Below are 18966 nucleotides of genomic sequence, written 5' to 3'. Positions count from 1 at the left end.
ATTTTGTTAAATGTCTTATTAAATGGCTAAAGTTGTTTAAAACCTCAACCCCAGGGAACTATTGCTGATATCATCACAGAGCATCACAACAAAAGAAATCTGAAGTATCCCTTTTATGTCTTTGAATTCAGGCAGACTTTTTTTTTTTTTTTTGATAATTTCTGTTTTTTTTTTAATCTACATCACAGTAACACCCTGTCCAGGCCTTGTCCGGAACGCTATTGAGGAGAGCATCGTGACAATGAATATGAATGAGGATGTAAACACAGAGCTGCACTTTGTTTGAATTGAGTCATATGACTGCTGGTTGAACTCTAATGCAAGTAAAGCAGCCCATTATGTTCAAAAGGATGACATCAGCTGTGACATCTTCCCTGATCTCCAGGGAGACAACGATCCTCTTCTCACACAAAACACATTCGTCAACATTTCTGCATACACAACCTTCACAAACCCACGCAAACGTGTCATTTGTTTGGACTTTTGCTGTCAAGCAACAGCTCCGTTAACCCTTTTCTTCTTCTATTCTTCTTTTCCCAGACCACTCCCATCTCTGGAGTCTCCTCAGGTTGAGTTTGTAACTCCCACTGAGGAAATTCCTTCTGCACTGATATCAGACGAGGTGATCCTACCACAAGAGGAAGCAGAGGAAAACACAGCTCAAAGCTCATGTCAAAGTGCTGTGAAGAGGCCAAATGATCTTCCTAAACCTTTAGAGAAGGTGGATCTTCCTGAACCAATAAAATATTCGACAGATCTGACTTCGAAGGCTGAGCTCCCACGAGAATCATCCAAAACAACAAAACCTTTGGAGCAAGAGTCATCTCAAAAGTTGTTCGACAGGAAATCTGTTGCAACAGAGCACACTGAACTCCTACAACCTGCTCAAGAGACAGAAGAGATTCTAGTGCCAGCCAGAAATGAGGTAGAAATCAGAGAAACATCAAATCTAGAAGATTTACAACCAAACGAGCCAAGAGCAGAGACCGTACAACAGCAGCAGCAGCTTTTAGAAGAACCAGAAGAAAAACCCATCGAGGTCCCACCTGTGGAGCCATTCAGAGTCCCTGCTGAGAAAACTGAGGTGCCAGAAACAGTCGAACATCCCTCCACAGAGCTACAGGACAGCGGGTAAGCTGATATTAAAAATTATTAGTCAGGAGCTTAATTGATTTTGTAAGTCTAACATTTAAAAATATAATTCATCAACTAAAGAAGATGTGATTTGTAGTCCAGTAACCTGGTCCATAATATTTTCCTATAGGCACCAACCAACAGGCTGCTCCTCTAGGACTTAGTCAGGATCTGGAGCATAGAAACATACCTTTTAATATATTTAGGTCAATAAACCTTCATGAATTTGATCTATCTATATTTTTTCAGAATGAATAACATTGTATTCCTTTACAATCTTTTATCAGTTTCAGCCCTTTTCCTTTCCTTTCCTTTCTTTTCCTTTCCTTTCCTTTCCTTTCCTTTCCTTTCCTTTCCTTTCCTTTCCTTTCCTTTCCTTTCCTTTCCTTTCCTTTCCTTTCCTTTCCATTCCTTTCCATTCCATTCCATTCCATTCCATTCCATTCCATTCCATTCCATTCCTTTCCTTTCCTTTCCTTTCCTTTCCTTTCCTTTCCTTTCCTTTCCTTTCCTTTCCTTTCCATTCCATTCCATTCCATTCCATTCCATTCCTTTCCTTTCTTTTATGTGTTTAAAATGAATTTGTTTGGCTCTCAGAGCCTCGGGGGGTGTCTGGTCGGGTTCTTCTGTCTGCAGCGGTTTCACCGTGTCTGATCAAACCAATTAGCAGGAGCCTTGCCAGTCTCTCCTGCCTCTGAGACCATTGTTGGTTTTAGTTCAGCTTCTATGTGACTCATCTGGTTTCACTTTTTAAATCATTTTATCAGCTCTTAGTTCACTGATTGAATTGTTTGCTGCTTTTCTGTTGAAAAGATTCATCACTTTGTCAATGTTTCATCCACAGACGTCAACATATTTTATTAGGATTATAGTGCAGAACAGTGATGTAGAAGTATTGGCCCATTTGTATTGGGCCAGTTTACATTTTAGTGCAAAATGCCCAATCCCTTTACCCTGACATCCATAAATAAAACCCAGCACATTCAGTTACATTAGAAGTCAACTTATTAGCAAATGAAGTTCACATTGGCGCAAGACAAGCCAGGAATTCATAAAGAGAAGCTGGTCAGAGTTATTAGGAAGATGGGTGGAGCTACAAATGGGCCAATACTGGAAGAAAACCTGTTTGAGATTGAGAAAAGATTGAGACTGGTGCGAAAAAATCATTGTCCAGCTGGACAGGACATTTAGATAAAAAGCTAGGGCTACAATAAAATGGGGTTAGATTAAAAAAGTCATGTGTTCATATTACTCAGTCAAACTCTGGACCTAAATCCAAATGAAGAATTTGTGGGAAGACTCAAAAGTTAACACTCATTGACCCATTTCATTGAATATATCTGATTCTGGTTGAGAGAGGTTACTAAATACAAATGTATGCCACACTTTTCAGATCTTTAAAGCGTATATATCATTTTTCTTCCACTTCACAGCTATGCACTACTTTTAGTTGGTCTTTCACATTAAAAAATACTTTAAAAATGTTATTAGAACAAATACTAGACACTTAATAGGGTGTGAATAAAAGTAAAACAAAACAGTGTAAACATGTAGGGATCTTTCTGTTAATTTTGTGTTATTCACTCTTTTTTTCTACCAACTACCTTCTCATTCATGCTTCCTATGCGCCGCCTGTTGCATGCCGAAGAGGCGATTACATGCCGGAGCAGCACTTGCTGCCTGTCAGTCTCGGCATTTGTCCCATCATAGAACCCACAACTTCTCTCAGAGAAAGAATAACGGTGATATACACTCCCATATGTCAGCGATGGATAAGGTTACACATGCAAACATGCGGCTGACAAAAATATGACTGCCTGGCCAATGATGTGTGTGTGAGGTTGGGCATATGTTGTATTTCCCTCCGCCCCCGAAGGCTAACGTTGCTGTCAGTCCTGCTCAGTCTGTGCGGCTTTGTGAGCTGAAGCCTGCAGTGGGAGGAATTTGGGCAGGACACAGTCCCACTGAAGTCATTTTCACAGAGCGCACAGGCAGGAACAAAAGCCAGGCTTCAGAGAAACACTTGAGCGTGTGTGAGAGTGAGCGACAGCGTCACGGACAGACAGAGAGGAGGAGAAGGAGGAGGAGGTGTAGTCGCAGGTTCCCCTGTTTGTGGAGTAAAGAAGAAACTGAGTAAAAGTTTAATCTTAAAGTTACATTTTCTGTGACGGATCCTTTCCACAGTTGAAATCTGGGATTTCTGGGTGAGTTTGACAGAGAGCTGCTGCTGTTTTGTTTTTGGTTGTTTTGTTTTTTTTGTAGAACAAGTGTGTTGGTGCTTAAATCCTTCCAGGTGGACGCAGCAGATGGTCTGGAGGTAACTTGTGCTAATTACTTTGTGCCACTGTTGACCCCAGCAGATGGGCAGAGGGGCGGGACAGAGAGAAATGACAGTATGGAAGGATTTTGTGGCGTGAAGTTGAGCATAGAGTTTGCTGCCTCCCATTTAAAATAGTTGACAAGTATCAGCATGATTAAACTTCCGCCTCCGACGACTGGATGAGAGTTTACCTGTAATTTACAGAAACTGGAAAGCTGTTTAACTTGATCCTGAATGTTTTCTCCAGAAATATTTCTGGAGTGATCAACTGCTGTATTTATAGTGTATTTTCGGAGGTTACTAAGGAAATTTAAAGAGCTGCTTTCAGTTTGAACCCAAAGTACTTTTGAAAATTGTTATTTATGAAAAGTTGCATTACCACATAAAACAGTTGACTGGAGTTCTACTTCTAAAACTAGCTGCAGCTCTTCAGGTTTAGAATTACACCCGTTGAATATTTCATCGCATTACAATCACAAATTTTGTGCAAACAAAAATCTGAAAAGTGTGGTGGGCTTCACCATTCATTGCGATTACAGCCGCAGGCCTTTGGGATTGGTCTTTTCCAGCTTTACACATCAAAGTACTGAAGTTTATTCCTCTTCTTCACCGTCAGATTTGACGGAGAGGAGTTGGCACAGCGTTTCAACTGGATTTAGGTCTAGACTTTGACTGGGCCAGTCTAACAGATGTTTAGGATCATTGTCCTGGTGCAAGTTGATGCTGACCCCATTCAAGTCTATTCCAGCCTCTAATATGTTTTCTTGTCTCTGCTGAAAAAAAAAGCCTCCCCACAGCATGATGTTGCCACCACCGTATTTAACAGCAGAGATAGTAGGAGTGTGCTAAAAATTTGATTCACATAAGAATTATGATTCTCATTTACTACTATTCAGAATCAAATTAAAATGTCCGACGTGGTGAGGAAATATGTAATTTTTTTTTAACAGTTGTTGACTAAATGGCCACAAACGCTGTCAAATGGCTAAAAACTTCTGAAATTGCAACTCCTCTTTGGGGGAGGCTGTCTGCAGAATGGTGTGGTGCTCGCTCCTTGACCAATTTATTAAAGGCAAGACAGAGGATTGGAGGAAGGGAGTTATTACATCCATGCATGCATTAATATTTAAAATTTAATAAATGTGAAAAATACACTTTAATGTCTGCCTTAGTCATTCTGCCTTGCAAACCAGAATGGAGTAGATCATAAGAATGCTTTGCAAACCTATAGACTAAATCAGAATTCATTACGAATAATCATTTTGAATCAAACATTGATTTTGAGTCAAATTGTGAGATAGTGAAAGGTTCCCACTCCTAGTGGATAGTGTGCTTATGGTGGTTTGCGGGTTTTGTTTTTCTCCACACAGTGCTTGTTGTTTCTTGGCCCTCCTGGACCTTTCACCTCTGAGAGTTGATCCTGCATAAACAAAAGACAATGGATCATGACTTATTTTGTAAAGATCAGATTTATGGCATTCACAATTGACAGATGTCTTGTGAATCTCTGCAACTCCTGCAAAGTTACAATGGACCCTTTTGGCTGCATCTCTGATTGATCCTCAAAGCCGGTGATATTGATTTCTAATCTGTCCCTCCGCTTTGTTGCTCTGGATTTTAACTAGCGATATCAGAGTAAAAGCGCCTGGATACAAATACATGTGTTGCTTTTATTTGTAAAACACTTTTAAAACACGTTTTCTTTACCTTCCACTTCAAAATTGGGCTCTGCTTTTTTTGTTGTGCTGTTCTGCCACATCAACTGCCAGATCAAACTTCAATCTGTTGAAGTTTGTGGTTGTAACAGGATAAAACATTTAAAAACATTCAAGGGATATATATACTTTTGCAAAGAACTGTATATCAAATCCACTGTTATATCTAAAAGGGTTTCTGAGTGTTTAGTCTATTTATGTAATCATGTCATATTTTACACACTACTAAAATATCCAGGTATTTTATCTTCTTTTCCCAAAATATATAATTATATTTAGTTGAAGCCCTATTTAGTTGAAGACTTTTTATTCAGTATTAGTTATTCATATGTGACCAATTCATGGTATTTGTGTAATTCTCTGAAGCCTGAGTAGTTAAATTACTTCTTTTGTATTTCTGAAATTCACCAAGCTAAATTAAAATTTGCTGCTAACTTTTAAACATGTCCTTTAAAGTGAGATGCAAAACTGTTTACCTTTAGTATTGAAATGTTTTCCTAGCCCTGTAACATCTGAGTCTGGATCTTTGCAAACTTCAAAAAGGATTTATCAACATCAAAAAGCAGGCATGAGTTGCATAACCAGTTAGAGATCTTAACCATCAGAGCAGATCACTTTTCTGCTGACTGGTTTTCGGTTTTGCTTGTAAATAAACAAAAGTTTCATCTGCAAACATCTGAGCATTAGGTAAAAACTTTACATTAATGTACAGAGTAAAAATCAGAGGATCCATTGCAGAGCTTTGAGGTACACCAGCATTAATATCCACCCTCTCAGATAATTTTTAATCTGTGTGAAAGAGAAATGGTGACTACACCACCACTGTTTGCTTTCATATTTTCTAGAAAATGTATTTATTTATTTTTTTTAACCAAATTTGGATTCTGCTGGAAGAATTTTGATGGGTTTAAAATCACTAAGTGCCTTCAACAGATTTAGAAACTGGGAGTAATAACTGGAGTTTTCTAGGAAGTTAGAAATTGCCCCTCTTTAACTGAGCAGTTAATTACATGACTCTAGGTCTGTTACTACTGAAGACCCAAGAGAAGAAATAGAAATTAGTATTTTTTTTATCAAAAAAAAACACTAAGTGTTTTACATCAAATGTAAAACAGGGGCACAACTCTTTGGAGGGCAGAATGACTGAATACTTTGGTTTTCTGGAGGTTTTGAACAGAATCAGGAAAGTGTTGAATCCATCCAAGAGAAGTTGGATGTGTTGAAACCTACTCTTGAATGTAAATAGACTGGTTGCCCTGGTGATTGTAGATTTATTTGCTTTGCATGACTGGATACATTATTGTCTGCATCTTATTCTGACATTTAAAATATAATGGCAGGAGAAAGTAGGGTAAAGTACAAATTTGCCAAACAATAGATGTTTTCTTTAGGCGTTTCTATGTAAACATTATGAGCTGGCTGTTGGCTGCAGAAAGAGTGATATGGTCCAATCTTTACAGCAATTTTAAAACTTTTTTTTTTCTCTCTGGTAAACTGCAGCTGGTTTTATTTAAAAGTCTGGCATAAAACACCTGGACGCTCAAACCCAGATGTTTCCAGTAGATTACTTTAGTAATAGCAACCAAAAAGGCCAGAAATCCTTTCAAAGCACATTCAATTGTGCTTATTAACATTCATTAATGAATGATAAGATTGTACAATTTTTCATTAAAAAGGCTCTTAAAACATTTTTTTAAAATTTAACTTTAAGTTTAAGAGTGTGTTGCCCGGCTCCCAGATAAATTGATGGCAGTAAGAACGCATCGGGCAGCTTGCAGGGATAATGCCAAGAGATTGAATTTGTCCCACTTGAAATGGCTCATGTGCTCTAATTTGTTATATTTATCCTGCTGCTACTTTGTGCTCATCATATCTGTGGGCACTGCTAAATTAGAAATCATCAGCTGTTACATTGAGTGGGTCAGCTGATACTGAACTTACATAAAATGAAACCTAATCAGAGTTTATTCCACAACTTTTCAGCGTCACATTTGTGAATTCACAAGTACTAATTCAGTTCATTCAGAGGATTCAATTAAGTTCCAGATTTAGAGGAACCAGTTCTTCCAGTCACAATCCAGTCGTATAGTTAGATTCAAATTTAATTGCATAAAAACTAATTCTGCTGATCATAAAATGCCAGGTGGTCAAAGGGAGTTTATGTAAGGGAGCCCAGTTGATGACTTCAGGTGATTGAATTTCCAGCGGTTTCTCATCCCGAGCAAGTATGTGGTGATAGTGCAAAGAAAGTTTTGTGTGCAGGAAAAAAAATAAGATCAGGAGTATTTTCTATGGCAAAGAAAAACAATAAGAGGAGTCAAAGTTATTCAACCCAACTGCTGTATCAATAGCTCCTTTCAGAAAAGCGACAGCGAAAAAGATCACAGAAGTATTGAGTCAGAATTCCTTTCCATAGAAAGACAAATAAAGCACTTAAGAATTAATGACAAACAATGCTTAGACATTCAGGCAAGTTCATAATGAACCTGTCTGATGAGGAAGTTTGCATATTGTAACAGAAAAAAATGACTCGAATTAATATAATCTAGTCAAAGTCCTTCCCTTCTGTGCATAAGCAAACACCCACAAACCTCCACGTAGATGAGACTGAGAGGAGAATTGAGGCTTTTTTTGTTAGCTTCCCATTGCAGGTCGTATGTCTACGTTTTTATTTCTTGCATTTTAAATGTGTTTTAATTTGTCAAACTTGAAAATAAAGGAAGATTTCCTATTGAAAGTATAACATGTCTTCATAGGAACATCTAAAAGGAACATGTCTGCTTACATTTGGCTGAATTTGTGCTTTTGATAAGGTATTTTGAGGTCCTAGTTGTCAGAAGAGGCTCCTGGGCTATTTCTGAATCCAAACAGGAGGCATTCCCCAAGTGCAGAACAGCTGCATGGGTGTCCAAGGCATTGCCTGTCAGATTAGAGAGCCTGCCACTTGTGATAAGGCCAAAACAGATCAGGGTCTAAATCCACTCCACCAGGTGGCCATTGATGACAGAGCCTGGACCATCAGGCTAAACAGGCTAAGTCTCTGAAACAGCAGACTGTCATGTCTGGGCAATAATGAGACAAGCTAAATATTGAGTTTCAAATAGGAATATATACTGTCACTTCTGTTTTTAGTCAAGTCTGCTTCATACGTCATTTGAACAGGGACACGACAAAGAATGTAGTTTGTTTTTTTGATCTGCCTGTTGATGTTGTGCCTTCCTTCCCTCTGCAGGCTCTCCCTCGCTGAGCAGGCAGAGAGCGGCCACCCCGTCCCCACTTCTCCCACTCCTGCCCCCAACGATCACAGCACTACTCACCTGCCTGCTGTCCCTCCTCACCCCCACAAAACCTCAGCGTTCGCCCCCCTCACATCTTTGGAGACACTTCCACCAACCCCACCTGTATCCCCCTGCCTTCCTCCTGCTGCCCCTGTAGACCCCTGTACTCTTCCTGCTGAACCCTGTGAGGACCTTTTCCCTGTGTCTGCACCCTGTCGGGTTTTGTTAAGGTACAGTACACACCATTACCTCTAAACATCTCCATGTTTAAGCCATTTTATCATTTAGCTTTAAAATTCAGCGTTGGCAAATGCAATGCGACTTAATTTGGACCTTGGAATTTGTCCTGTGTCGACACCGAAGCCAAAACCCCTTAAATTTCAGCATCAAAGCTCTGGTCAAATGATACCATTAAATTGACATCTGGCACACTTACTCAACTTGTAGATCCTGACCTTGCAATTCTTTAACAGAGAGCTTTTTGAAATACTCATCCACCAAGGCTTCTTTGCATAACTCAAAGAAATAAAGCACATTTTAGAGGTGAAGCTCATTTTATGTGTATGTTTACATGATAAGTATGCAGCTGAACCGGTATTTTATCTTAGAATAAGCTCTTAAAATAGGAGGAGGAAGAAATATAAACATATCTATCCAGTAGCTTACAAAGTAAGCACATATTTCACAGTAGATATTTCAAAATTTAGCTTTGTCCTGTTGAAAATCACCTCTATTTTTAAATGTCTGAGTTTATTTTAGTACAAAAGTTATAATTCTTTGTGATATTATTCCTATATTTCAAATATTTTTATTCATTTGCAACCACAATCTTAAGTGTATTTTATCTGGTGTACTGATTGCAAATGCACACTACAATTTTTAGGGTTTTTTTAATAAGACTTTGTTCCTATATAATTATCCTCCTACTTTAAATCTATGCACTACTTTATGTTGGTCTGTCTCATAACATGCCAATAGAACTAATCTAATTGTTGTGGTTGTTATGTGACAAAATGATAAAAAGGGCAAGGTGTACTCATAATTTTGTAAGGCAGTGGTTTTGTTCTGTTCAAGCATTTTTCTGTCATAAAGCAGCATCAGGTTTTCATATAAACCTATATGCCCTGTCAGCAACTGGGCTTGTTTATCCCACTTATAAAATGACAGCATGACACTGCTATGTACGCTGACCACAAAGTGAAATCAAACTGGATTTTTAAAATTGAACATATAAACCGATACTTACTTACTTTATAACTACTGTGTTTTTATATGTGCAATCATAGGTCGATAAAGCTCCTTTGCGTTTTTGTTTTTTATCTGGAACACAGTCGCGTATTACTTATGAAACTATTGCTAAATTACAGCCACAATATATAAAGTGTGAATAGTTCTCATTGTTTAACCCACACCCTTCTTCTGCAGCCCCTCTTGGCTTTGCATTTTATTGCATAAAGTTTATTTGGAAGGAATGACTCAGCCACTTCTGTGGTGTAATGATTTTTGCAACCACCAGAGGGTGTTTTCTGCAAACTGTGCAGAGGAACGCTGAAGTGTGCTCACATGTATGCATGACTGAACACAGGGGGGCAAATCAGTGCTGATGCAGTTCACGATACACACATCTATATGATTTAGACAAGAAGTTTCTAATATGCAGAAGTATATTTGACCTTGATTTTACAAAAAGAGAGGACTCTCTTTCTCAAGGGAGTCCTAACCAGGTACATATTTATTTGAAGCAGCTGTGAATATTTAGTTGCTTTATGAAAACAAGCCATATTTAGTGAGAAGCAGAAGGATGAAAAAAAAAACAGTGAGATATAATGTTATATTATTTATAGTCTCTGAGTGACCTGTTCGAGTACACTGCAGAGGAATCCAGAGCTTTGTAAAAACGTAACATTTGACTCCACAGATTTTCATTTTTGATCAAAGATATGTACGATTATGGCAGAGCATGTGTAGACCTACCACTTCAGTTTCAGGTAATTTTGTTCATTGATTTGTTTACTCTGAGCTAATAGAATGGTAGCTGCTGAATCTGAGCCTGAAGTTTTTCCTTTAGGTTGAAAAATTATTTCTTTATTTTAATGTTCTGAATTGATAATAAATTATCACATCTTTCTGTGACTTTTATTTTGCAGCAGTAAATCTGTTGGTTTTTCTCTGTCCTTAGTGGCTTATAGTTAATTTATGCAGTGAAACTTTAGCTTCTTCTCAAACTTTTCTCACCCCTTAATTTTCAGCAACTGTGACCATTACATTTTCTAGTAGTGCCTACTAAATTTTGAGGAGAAAGGTCAAACTGAAGGTCATTTAACATGTGTTTTTAAAATTGCCATACTTGACACAGAAAACCTTCTACTTATTTTGCTTGTGACTGTTATTTTTCATCGTAATCTTCTGCTACAGCAAAACAGCGGCATGTTTCTTTCCTATGGCTAATATTTAAAGAAACTATTTAGTGGTGTGTTTTTTAAAATAATACTGAAAATAAAAAAAGCAGAGTACTAAAGTATGGATTTCCACTGCAGCATTTCACCAAATTGAAAAGTTTTTAGCTGTAAACCATTTAAGAAAAAGCTGTCAATGACATCACACAAGGCACAAGAATCGATCTAAACACCTGGCATTGGTAAACAATATGCGGGATGCGAGATTTTTAATGGCTTTTCACCTAGACTGTTAACTGACATTCATTCACGTTTCACTCAGTTCTGCCCTGGTCCTCTTCACAAGCCACTTTTATGTTTCTTATTGGTACACACAGTAAACATAGTCTGATCAGTTGCTTTATATCTTAAGTGACGTCACTTAAGTTCAGCTTTAACAATTGACCAGTTTTGCCAGTTTTGTTGGGCATTACATGGTAAACGCAGTGTATTTGCATACTGCTTTATCAAGTCAGAGAACTCTGAAGCACTTCACACTATGTTCAGTTATTCACATGCTGATGGAGAGCAGGCTGACAGAAGCAAGGCTGTCGTACAATCGCCACAAATACGTAGAGGGACAGAGTGGGGCTTTGAACCGGCAAACTATGGGTAACGAGACGAACTTCTACCTCCTGAGTCGTCGTCACCCCATCAGAACATCTGCAGATTAATATGAACTGGCTAAAATTTCCCCCAAGAGCTTTGGTGGTCAAGACATTTCAAAAAGGCCCGAGACCAGAATGTTTACACAGTGTCAGGTGGAGAGAAATGTCTCTGTTAAGATGACAACATCAGAACAGTGTTGCATAAAGTCTGCTTGGTTCATCAAGCCAAAAGCTGCCAGAGAGGTAGGGTGCAGTGCTCATACTGAAGTGGTTTGTTGGCAGCCTAATGTGTCTTGCAAATTGATTTTGAAACTAAGCTTGAAATTTATTTAGAATTCTGAAATGAAAATTATGTAAAAAAAAAAAAAAAAAAAAGCATAAACAAGAATTCACCCGTTTCTTTGAAAACATTGTAAGGAATGTGAGGTCGATGCTGACAACTTTGGTTGTTTAGCTGGTGCGACTAGTCATGGCAGAAGGAACATCCCATAAGTGGAGAATAAAGGTTACCACGGTAACTAACCATTTATGTCCATTTTGCCCTAAAGGACAAAATGTTCTTTGTGGAGTTTTGTGTGTTGCTCTGGAGTCTGAAACGGGATACAAAAATGGATATTGAGTTGAATCTTTCATAGCCCAGTTATAAATCTTTCAGGAAACCCTGTCACAGCCATTTTTTTCCTGTACATGAGTAGGCTGAATTCTTTATTTCTTTCTGCTCTGCAGCTGAAACTGAGGGGCAAAGCTCGACTGTAAAAGAACAGGCTTTTCATTCAATGAACCTACTGGAACAGATATTGGACAGACTTCTGTGTCCTAAATACATCTTTGAGCTTCTGTGGGGGTGGGCGGTCTAAAGGCAAATCATAATCAATGATTTTTCTTTTAGCTGGGTCTGTGCTTTGACTTTCAAACTCGGCTACAATTGCATGGGTTTCTTTGAATTGTAAATCATCAACCATCAAGCCAGTTTAAGAATGAAACCTTCTCAGTATGTTTTCCAAGTTCATTCATCAAATAATAAATGAACTTGATGTTCACACCTGGGTTTGTGTTCCAGGTTGTGCTGAGCAAACTGAACAATTATTTTTGCCCCGGCAGACACAGGTATTACACCTGAAAGCTCAGTACAGAAAGTTGGAGCGTCTGCCAGCTGAAGTTATAGTATTCCCGCACCTTCCCAGGGAGGCACAATAGATTTACTCTTCTCAAGTTGCTTAACCTCATTTTCCTCATTGTAGCTGAAATCAGTTGGGAATTTGACGAAACTGATCCTGCCCCCCTATCCAAAGCCCACAGGACACATTCTTTGCATCTGTCACAGAGATGACTTAAGAAGCCACTCCTTGAGAGAAAACCAGGGCTTCAAGAAAGAGACAGACGAAATCAGATATGAGAATATTTATTAACATTCACGATTATGATGTGTAAAATGCATTTGAATTAACTTTATTTGTAGCAGCATTATCTCACTCTAAAAAATGGAAAAAATCCAACCCATAACTTGATTTTTATTTTTTTACTCATTGATGGGGAAAAAAACAAACAAACAAAAAAAAAAACAATCTTTGAAAGTCCCTTCAGGGAGGGAAACAACTAAAGTTTATTTTAGCCAATAGCCACAAAGCTGAATGAAGATCCAGTTTTATCCAAAAAGGTAAACTGGTGCCTTTTCAGATGTGACTAAATTAGATCCTTTATTTAAAAAAACACTGCAGTTGAGATGGAGTTGAAACAAAAGATGGATATCTGGAAAAAGGATCACGGCATTTAAAGTACGGTTGAGAATCTGTGATGCTATGGGACCGTTTTTTTTTTTTTTTTTGTCTGGGAAACGTGGTCAAGTGCACAGCATCATGAACCTTTTTAAATACCAAAATCCAACAGATTTTAAGTAAAATCTGCTGGATTGGGTCTTTCAACAGCATAATGATCCGAAACAAATTGGTGTGTTGTGTAAAGAGGAATTGCACACAAAACTTCTTTCTATATGCATGACTGTACTTTGTAAAAATAGGAGAAAACTATTGGCAGAATGAGGTACTACAGATTTAACTAGTTATTTTATTGACAATATCTTACTGTTGTAGATTTAAATTACTCACTGTATAAATGGATTCAAATGGAAAGTAGGATTTTTCTTAATTTTTAAAAGTGACATCAGCCTTCCACAATAAAAGGTTAATTTATTGTAAGGCTTTTTGCACATTTTTACCAGGTCTCTAATTTTTTAATAAGAGGTGCGTCAGACTAAAAGTAGGAAACTGACATCTGTAACTTCAGATTTTATGGTGTCCGCCTCTCCCCACATGTTATTGCATTCTGTAGTTGGAAACAAATGCAGTTGTATTGTAAAGTTTTTTTCTTGGAAAGAACTGCTGCTAACTTTATAGACATATAGAAAGAAAAGACTCTGAGACTCTGGTTTCATGCACTCTATTGTTTACCTCAGGCATCTCCCTGGTTGGCTAGACTGTGTTGGATCCTTCCATTGTGTGAAAAAGAGGGAACGACAAGTATATATATTTTTTCTACACAGGTCGTAGGCTGATAGAGTGAATATCTGGCACCATGACAGCCATTTAGTGAGGTCTGTTAACTCGGACATCTGGGATGGTGGAAAAGAGAAAGTGAGAGCGAAGGAGAAAGAGACACTTTATCACGGCAGTTTCAGGGTCCATCCATTGTTTGGCTCCCCTGCATAGTCGCATTAGATGAGGGGGGGGTGTCAAGAGCTGCTTGTCTTTTTAAAGGCGCAGGAGTCTGGTGTTTAGGGGGAATGAAGGAAAAAAGGGGGAGGAGGCTGTGAGAGCAGCAACACAGCTCAGCGATTTCTGGAGCTGAGCAGAGAAGACGCTCTTCAGTCACATCCATAACGACAAGAAAGCTGGAATATTTTTTATGCTTTTTTATTTTTAAGCTTGATTGAGATTTCCCCCCCCCACCTCCACTGGGTGCTGCATCATTTTGTTTGAATTTGCACCAGATGAGAGGGAGGAATGCTCCCCGTAAGTTGAGGAGCAGAGGACCGAGGATGCTGTACATGAAGCGAAGAGCCTCTTAAATCGTCCGCCACCGTTTCGCTCCCTAATGCAAGGAGCCCGCTCTCATCCTCTGCACTGCAGCACGGTGCACTCGCCTCCTCTGACACAGGCTGCCCGCTCTGCAAGCCATCAAGGAGAGGGAGCTTTGGAGGTAGCAGGTGGATGTGGTCGGTGGCTGGGCAGCAGGAGCAGGCAGGGGTGGGGGGCAGGGTGGGCAGAGATAGTCAAGGATGGGAGCCAACGAGTCCATGGAGCAAGGACAGATGCGCTGTCCATCTCAAGAGCACATGTAAGTTTGGAATTATTGACTTTTGTGTTTATTGTTCTGATTGGAAGGGGGGAAAAAAAAACACAAAATTGTGTCACTTGATGTTTTTTATTTATTCATGAGTTTACAGTGGTTTTTTTTATGCTGCATAGATGTTCACTATTGCGGCCAGGTGATGCCATTTTCTACATTGGAAAAACACTAATTGCTTTTGTTTTGTTTTTTTTCATCCCGTTTTCTCTAATAATAAACAGTCATAGCTATTAAAAAACAAGCATTTAAATGCTAGTCTGATTTGATGTTGCGATGTAAATAAGATCATCCAAACTCGTGTGGACGCGCACACACGTTCTTTAGCTGCCAATACTGTATAGTAGCTACAGAAAAATCATAACAGTGCTTACAGAGGAGTCCCTGGGAAGCAGAATACAGTGAGTCAGGTGGCACAGGGAGACTGGTGGGGTGATGTTTTTGTTCTGGAAGTAGGAGGACGCTACCGCCGCGCTGGGAGCTGACGTCGGTGACGGTGTTGAAATAGAACACGCTGTGTGGGGGGTTGGAGGATAATTCAGGAGTGGATCAGTGCTCCACATCTCAGACACTCTGGTGCTCAATGGCGATATGAACTGAGGAGAACAGGAAGATGAATCCTTTTTATTCTCCATTAGAAAGAAGAAAAAAAAAGACATTTGATGGTCTTGCAGTTTCTGTAAGGCTTCTTCCTGCAGATACCAATTTATGCAAATTTGAATTTAATCTTTAAGACCATAATTATTTAAAATTAGTGGGGGGACGCTTTGGAATAAAATGATATTTGTTGATCATATTTTTAATCAAATATCAATATTGGACTCAAACTTTGGTTGGAATCTGAATTAAAGCACACTCAGTTTAAGGTACCTTCAGTTCTTTGTGATCGAATGTATGTCGGCTGAGTTGGATTTTATGAGATCAACACAAAGTTACATTGTTAAAAACAATGGCATGCATTCATACTCCCCCCTCCTGACTCTGATACCCCTAAAATAATCTACTCTTGCATTGAGAAAGCAGTTGATGGGGTAGAGGGGAGTCATAAGATGTCCAGTTCGCTACAAAAACAGTGCATATCCAAGTGTTTAGGAAAAAACAGTTTATAGGAAGATAGGTGGTACTAAATTCAGCCTGGAAAAAAAACAAAAAAAAAACAGTCAGAGGCTGAAAAATACGTGAGACTCCAGATGTGATTCGGCTATAAACTTAGAGCTACAATAAAATTGTTACAATTAAAGCACATCTGTGTTTTAGAACAACCCAGACATCCTCACTGAGCTTAAGGTATTTTGCATTTTCATTTCAACTATTTCAGTCTGCAGACTGGTAGCTGCAAACCCCAAAGCACTTGGAGCTGCAGTACAGTACAAGCAAGGTAGACTCAGAGGGGACGAATACAAATGCAAGCCACATATTTCAGACTTTTATTTAAAAATTCTTAAAGGTCTTTTATTAAACCTTTATTCAACTTTGCACTGTTTTGTGCCAGCTGATAACATACACCACTTTAAAAAACATGAACATTTGTGGTTATAGCGAAGCATATTCTAAAACCTACATGGAGACACTGTTCAGACGCTGTACAGTTTATGAATATTCATTCATCTTGACAGAGAAGCACAGGGGTTCCCTCTGCTGGTTTGTTTTCAGCATGTCAACTATACAATTTTGTCCCTGTTCTTTCTTCACACTTCTGTTTTTAATAAAGTTCTAACAATAAATCCCAACCTTTGAAAACTCCAGTACTGAATTAGCAAGCTAATACAGAAATATTGAGCTACAAAGTAAAAGATGAAGGTGAAGGGAACCTCATACCTGTCAAGTCTCCCATTTTTTTTCCAGGAAACTACCGTATTTTACCTCCCTCTCCTGCTGTGCTCCCGTATTAGTATTGTCCCTTATATTTCCCATAGTCTGTCCCCCTCTCCCTCCCTGTTCATCAGTCAGTCAGCTTCAATCTTCTTTTATCTTTTAATCACATTTAAATACTAATTCAGTGTTTTATTTGGTTTTATGGGTACCTGTTTTACCCACTGGCTTTCCTCAGGCACTAGAAGCTGTTTAGGCAGACGGCATCAGACGGTGTTGACGGCAGCAGACATGTCTGGCTGTCTGACAGCCTGTGTGTTTCTGCCTGGCTCCGCAAAGCATCCTGTCTCCAGGCAGCCTCCTCAGCCTATCAGAGAGGGTTGTGAAACGCTGCTCTCTTTGTTTATATTCACCCCCTCACCCAGACTATTCGACCATATGGCTCCTGTGTAAAATCTGTTTGCACAGAAGGCAGAAATTTATGTTTGCCAATTTAATTACCTTCCCTAAAATTTACCTGACTTTACAGCGTGGAATTGTGTGCATTCAATGTTTCTTTTCCTTCTTGAATAATATGTAGTGAATAGCATCCATTTCTCTGGTTACCATAGAAACACACTGTTTGCAGTCAGATTAGTGTTATCTGCTAAACTTAGCTCTGATTTCTTCACTAGGAACTCACCATGACCTTAATGTGAACCTTTGAACCATTTATAGATAAAACTACAATGCAAGCAGTGACAAAAAGCTTATGCATAGCTTCACATATTTAGCTATAATATTTAGTAACTGCTAAGTTAAATTATGCAAAAAATAAAATAATAGTAATAAGGGGGAACAAATTCATTATTATTATTATAGCAATACTATAAGTAATTTATGTAATTTATTAGCTAGCTGTGAAAAGGTACTAAAAAGGAGCAGACCATATCAAGAACATATTGTTTTTGGCAATTGGACATGAATGATTATTTCTTCCTGTTGCAGTTTTTTTGACATGTGTCTGATGCTTATCATAACTGGGAAAACAGTCCAAAATGCTGAAAGATGTTCTGGCATTCACAGAGTGAGCTGGCTTACATTTCCTTAATTAGTTTTTGATGTACTGTCCTACTCTTCATCCTTCATGTACTGCTCAGCTGCGTCTGAAACAAAAGCTACCTTCTGATTAATGCTCTGCTGTTCTTTGACATCTTTGTCCTCCCCCCTGCTCTGAAATGATTTCATGCTTCTATAACGCCATGACAAGGTGTCAGAGAAGCACCTTGTTATGGTGCTTCTTGTTGTTGTCTTGATGTTGTCTTGTCGTCTTTATTGGCTCTTTTGTTCTCTTGAACTGTCACACATTTGATGACATCATCATCATATGTAGGAACAGTTTCAGAATTTAACCCATGATTCTTGGTGTCTAATACTTAAATATCTGAATGGAAATTTTACAAACACTAGACTGTATGTTTTTCATTGATCAATAAGAGAGAGAGACAAAGAGAGAGAGAGAGTGAGGGAGAGAGAGAGCCAAAGAGAGAAAGGAGATCTTTTTCATTCTGCATCCATTACTTGTGTGGTGAGGGGACAGACTGATGGTGGCTGATGACAAAGAGAGAAACAGAGTAAGCTGACCTAAAGCAGGTAAATCTGAACATCAGGCAGCAAAGCGGGAACGAAGATCTTGGAGCATCGTCTTTGGAGGAAGAAGTGTCGCTGCACCTGGCTGCCGGTAGCATCGCAGTGCAGACTGCTGGTAGCCATGGCAGTGAGTACGTGGCAGGCTCTGTCTCCTCTGCAGTGGGCCCGATGGGGCTGGGATACGCTTCTGGGAGGGGCAGGAGACGGGAACAGCCCGGGTTCTGATCCCACTCTGGGGCTCCTGCAGCGTCTCTCGTGGGGTTCTCATCACGATAATTTATTAAAGGCTGCCGGGGAGGCAGCCAGACAGAGGTGAGACGGGCTCGGGCTGCATGCCACGAAATGATGCTTGAACTGATGCGTAGTGGTGTTGTTAATCTGTGAGCTCCACTTCCATTGATTTTCAGTGTTTCTCGCTATATCCTCTCTAACACAAAGTCTTTGTACCCTGAGATGGATGGAGGTGTATGTGTTTGTGTAGGGAAATGTGTCTCTGGTGTGTTGTTATTTCATACCATTCTGCAGATTTAGCTTTTTTTCATTTATTCCAGGGGTGTCAAACTCAATTTCACCGAGGGCCACTTCAGCATATTGGCCCCCCTCAATGGGCCACATTGACGGTACAAATCAGGAGTGCATCCCTGCTAAAACACACCCCAGACAAAAGGTTGACTTCCCTCATTCAGAGGCTTA

The 18966-nt window shown here is 39.2% G+C and overlaps 1 protein-coding gene across 17 annotated transcripts in view; it reads left to right on the top strand.

Annotated features, from left to right (window-relative positions):
* Positions 1 to 18966, top strand: part of tacc2 (transforming, acidic coiled-coil containing protein 2) — a 61492-nt gene that overhangs the window by 20816 nt on the left and 21710 nt on the right. For 14 of the 17 annotated variants that reach the window (XM_016668520.1, XM_016668518.1, XM_007546264.2 and 11 more), the window contains 2 exons: positions 541 to 1131; positions 8402 to 8677. In XM_016668520.1, the coding sequence (XP_016524006.1) occupies positions 541 to 1131; positions 8402 to 8677 (867 nt within the window). Of the gene's footprint in view, positions 1 to 540; positions 1132 to 8401; positions 8678 to 14286; positions 14824 to 18212; positions 18586 to 18966 lie in introns of those variants that run through there. The other 3 variants (XM_016668529.1, XM_016668534.1, XM_016668533.1) reach the window with 3 other exon arrangements.

This window comes from Poecilia formosa, unplaced genomic scaffold (genome assembly GCF_000485575.1).
Source record: "Poecilia formosa unplaced genomic scaffold, Poecilia_formosa-5.1.2 Scaffold15, whole genome shotgun sequence".
In the NCBI taxonomy this organism is placed as follows: domain Eukaryota; kingdom Metazoa; phylum Chordata; class Actinopteri; order Cyprinodontiformes; family Poeciliidae; genus Poecilia; species Poecilia formosa.
The sequence above is the reverse complement of the archived record's forward strand: the minus strand, read 5'-3'. Positions and strand labels throughout refer to the sequence as shown.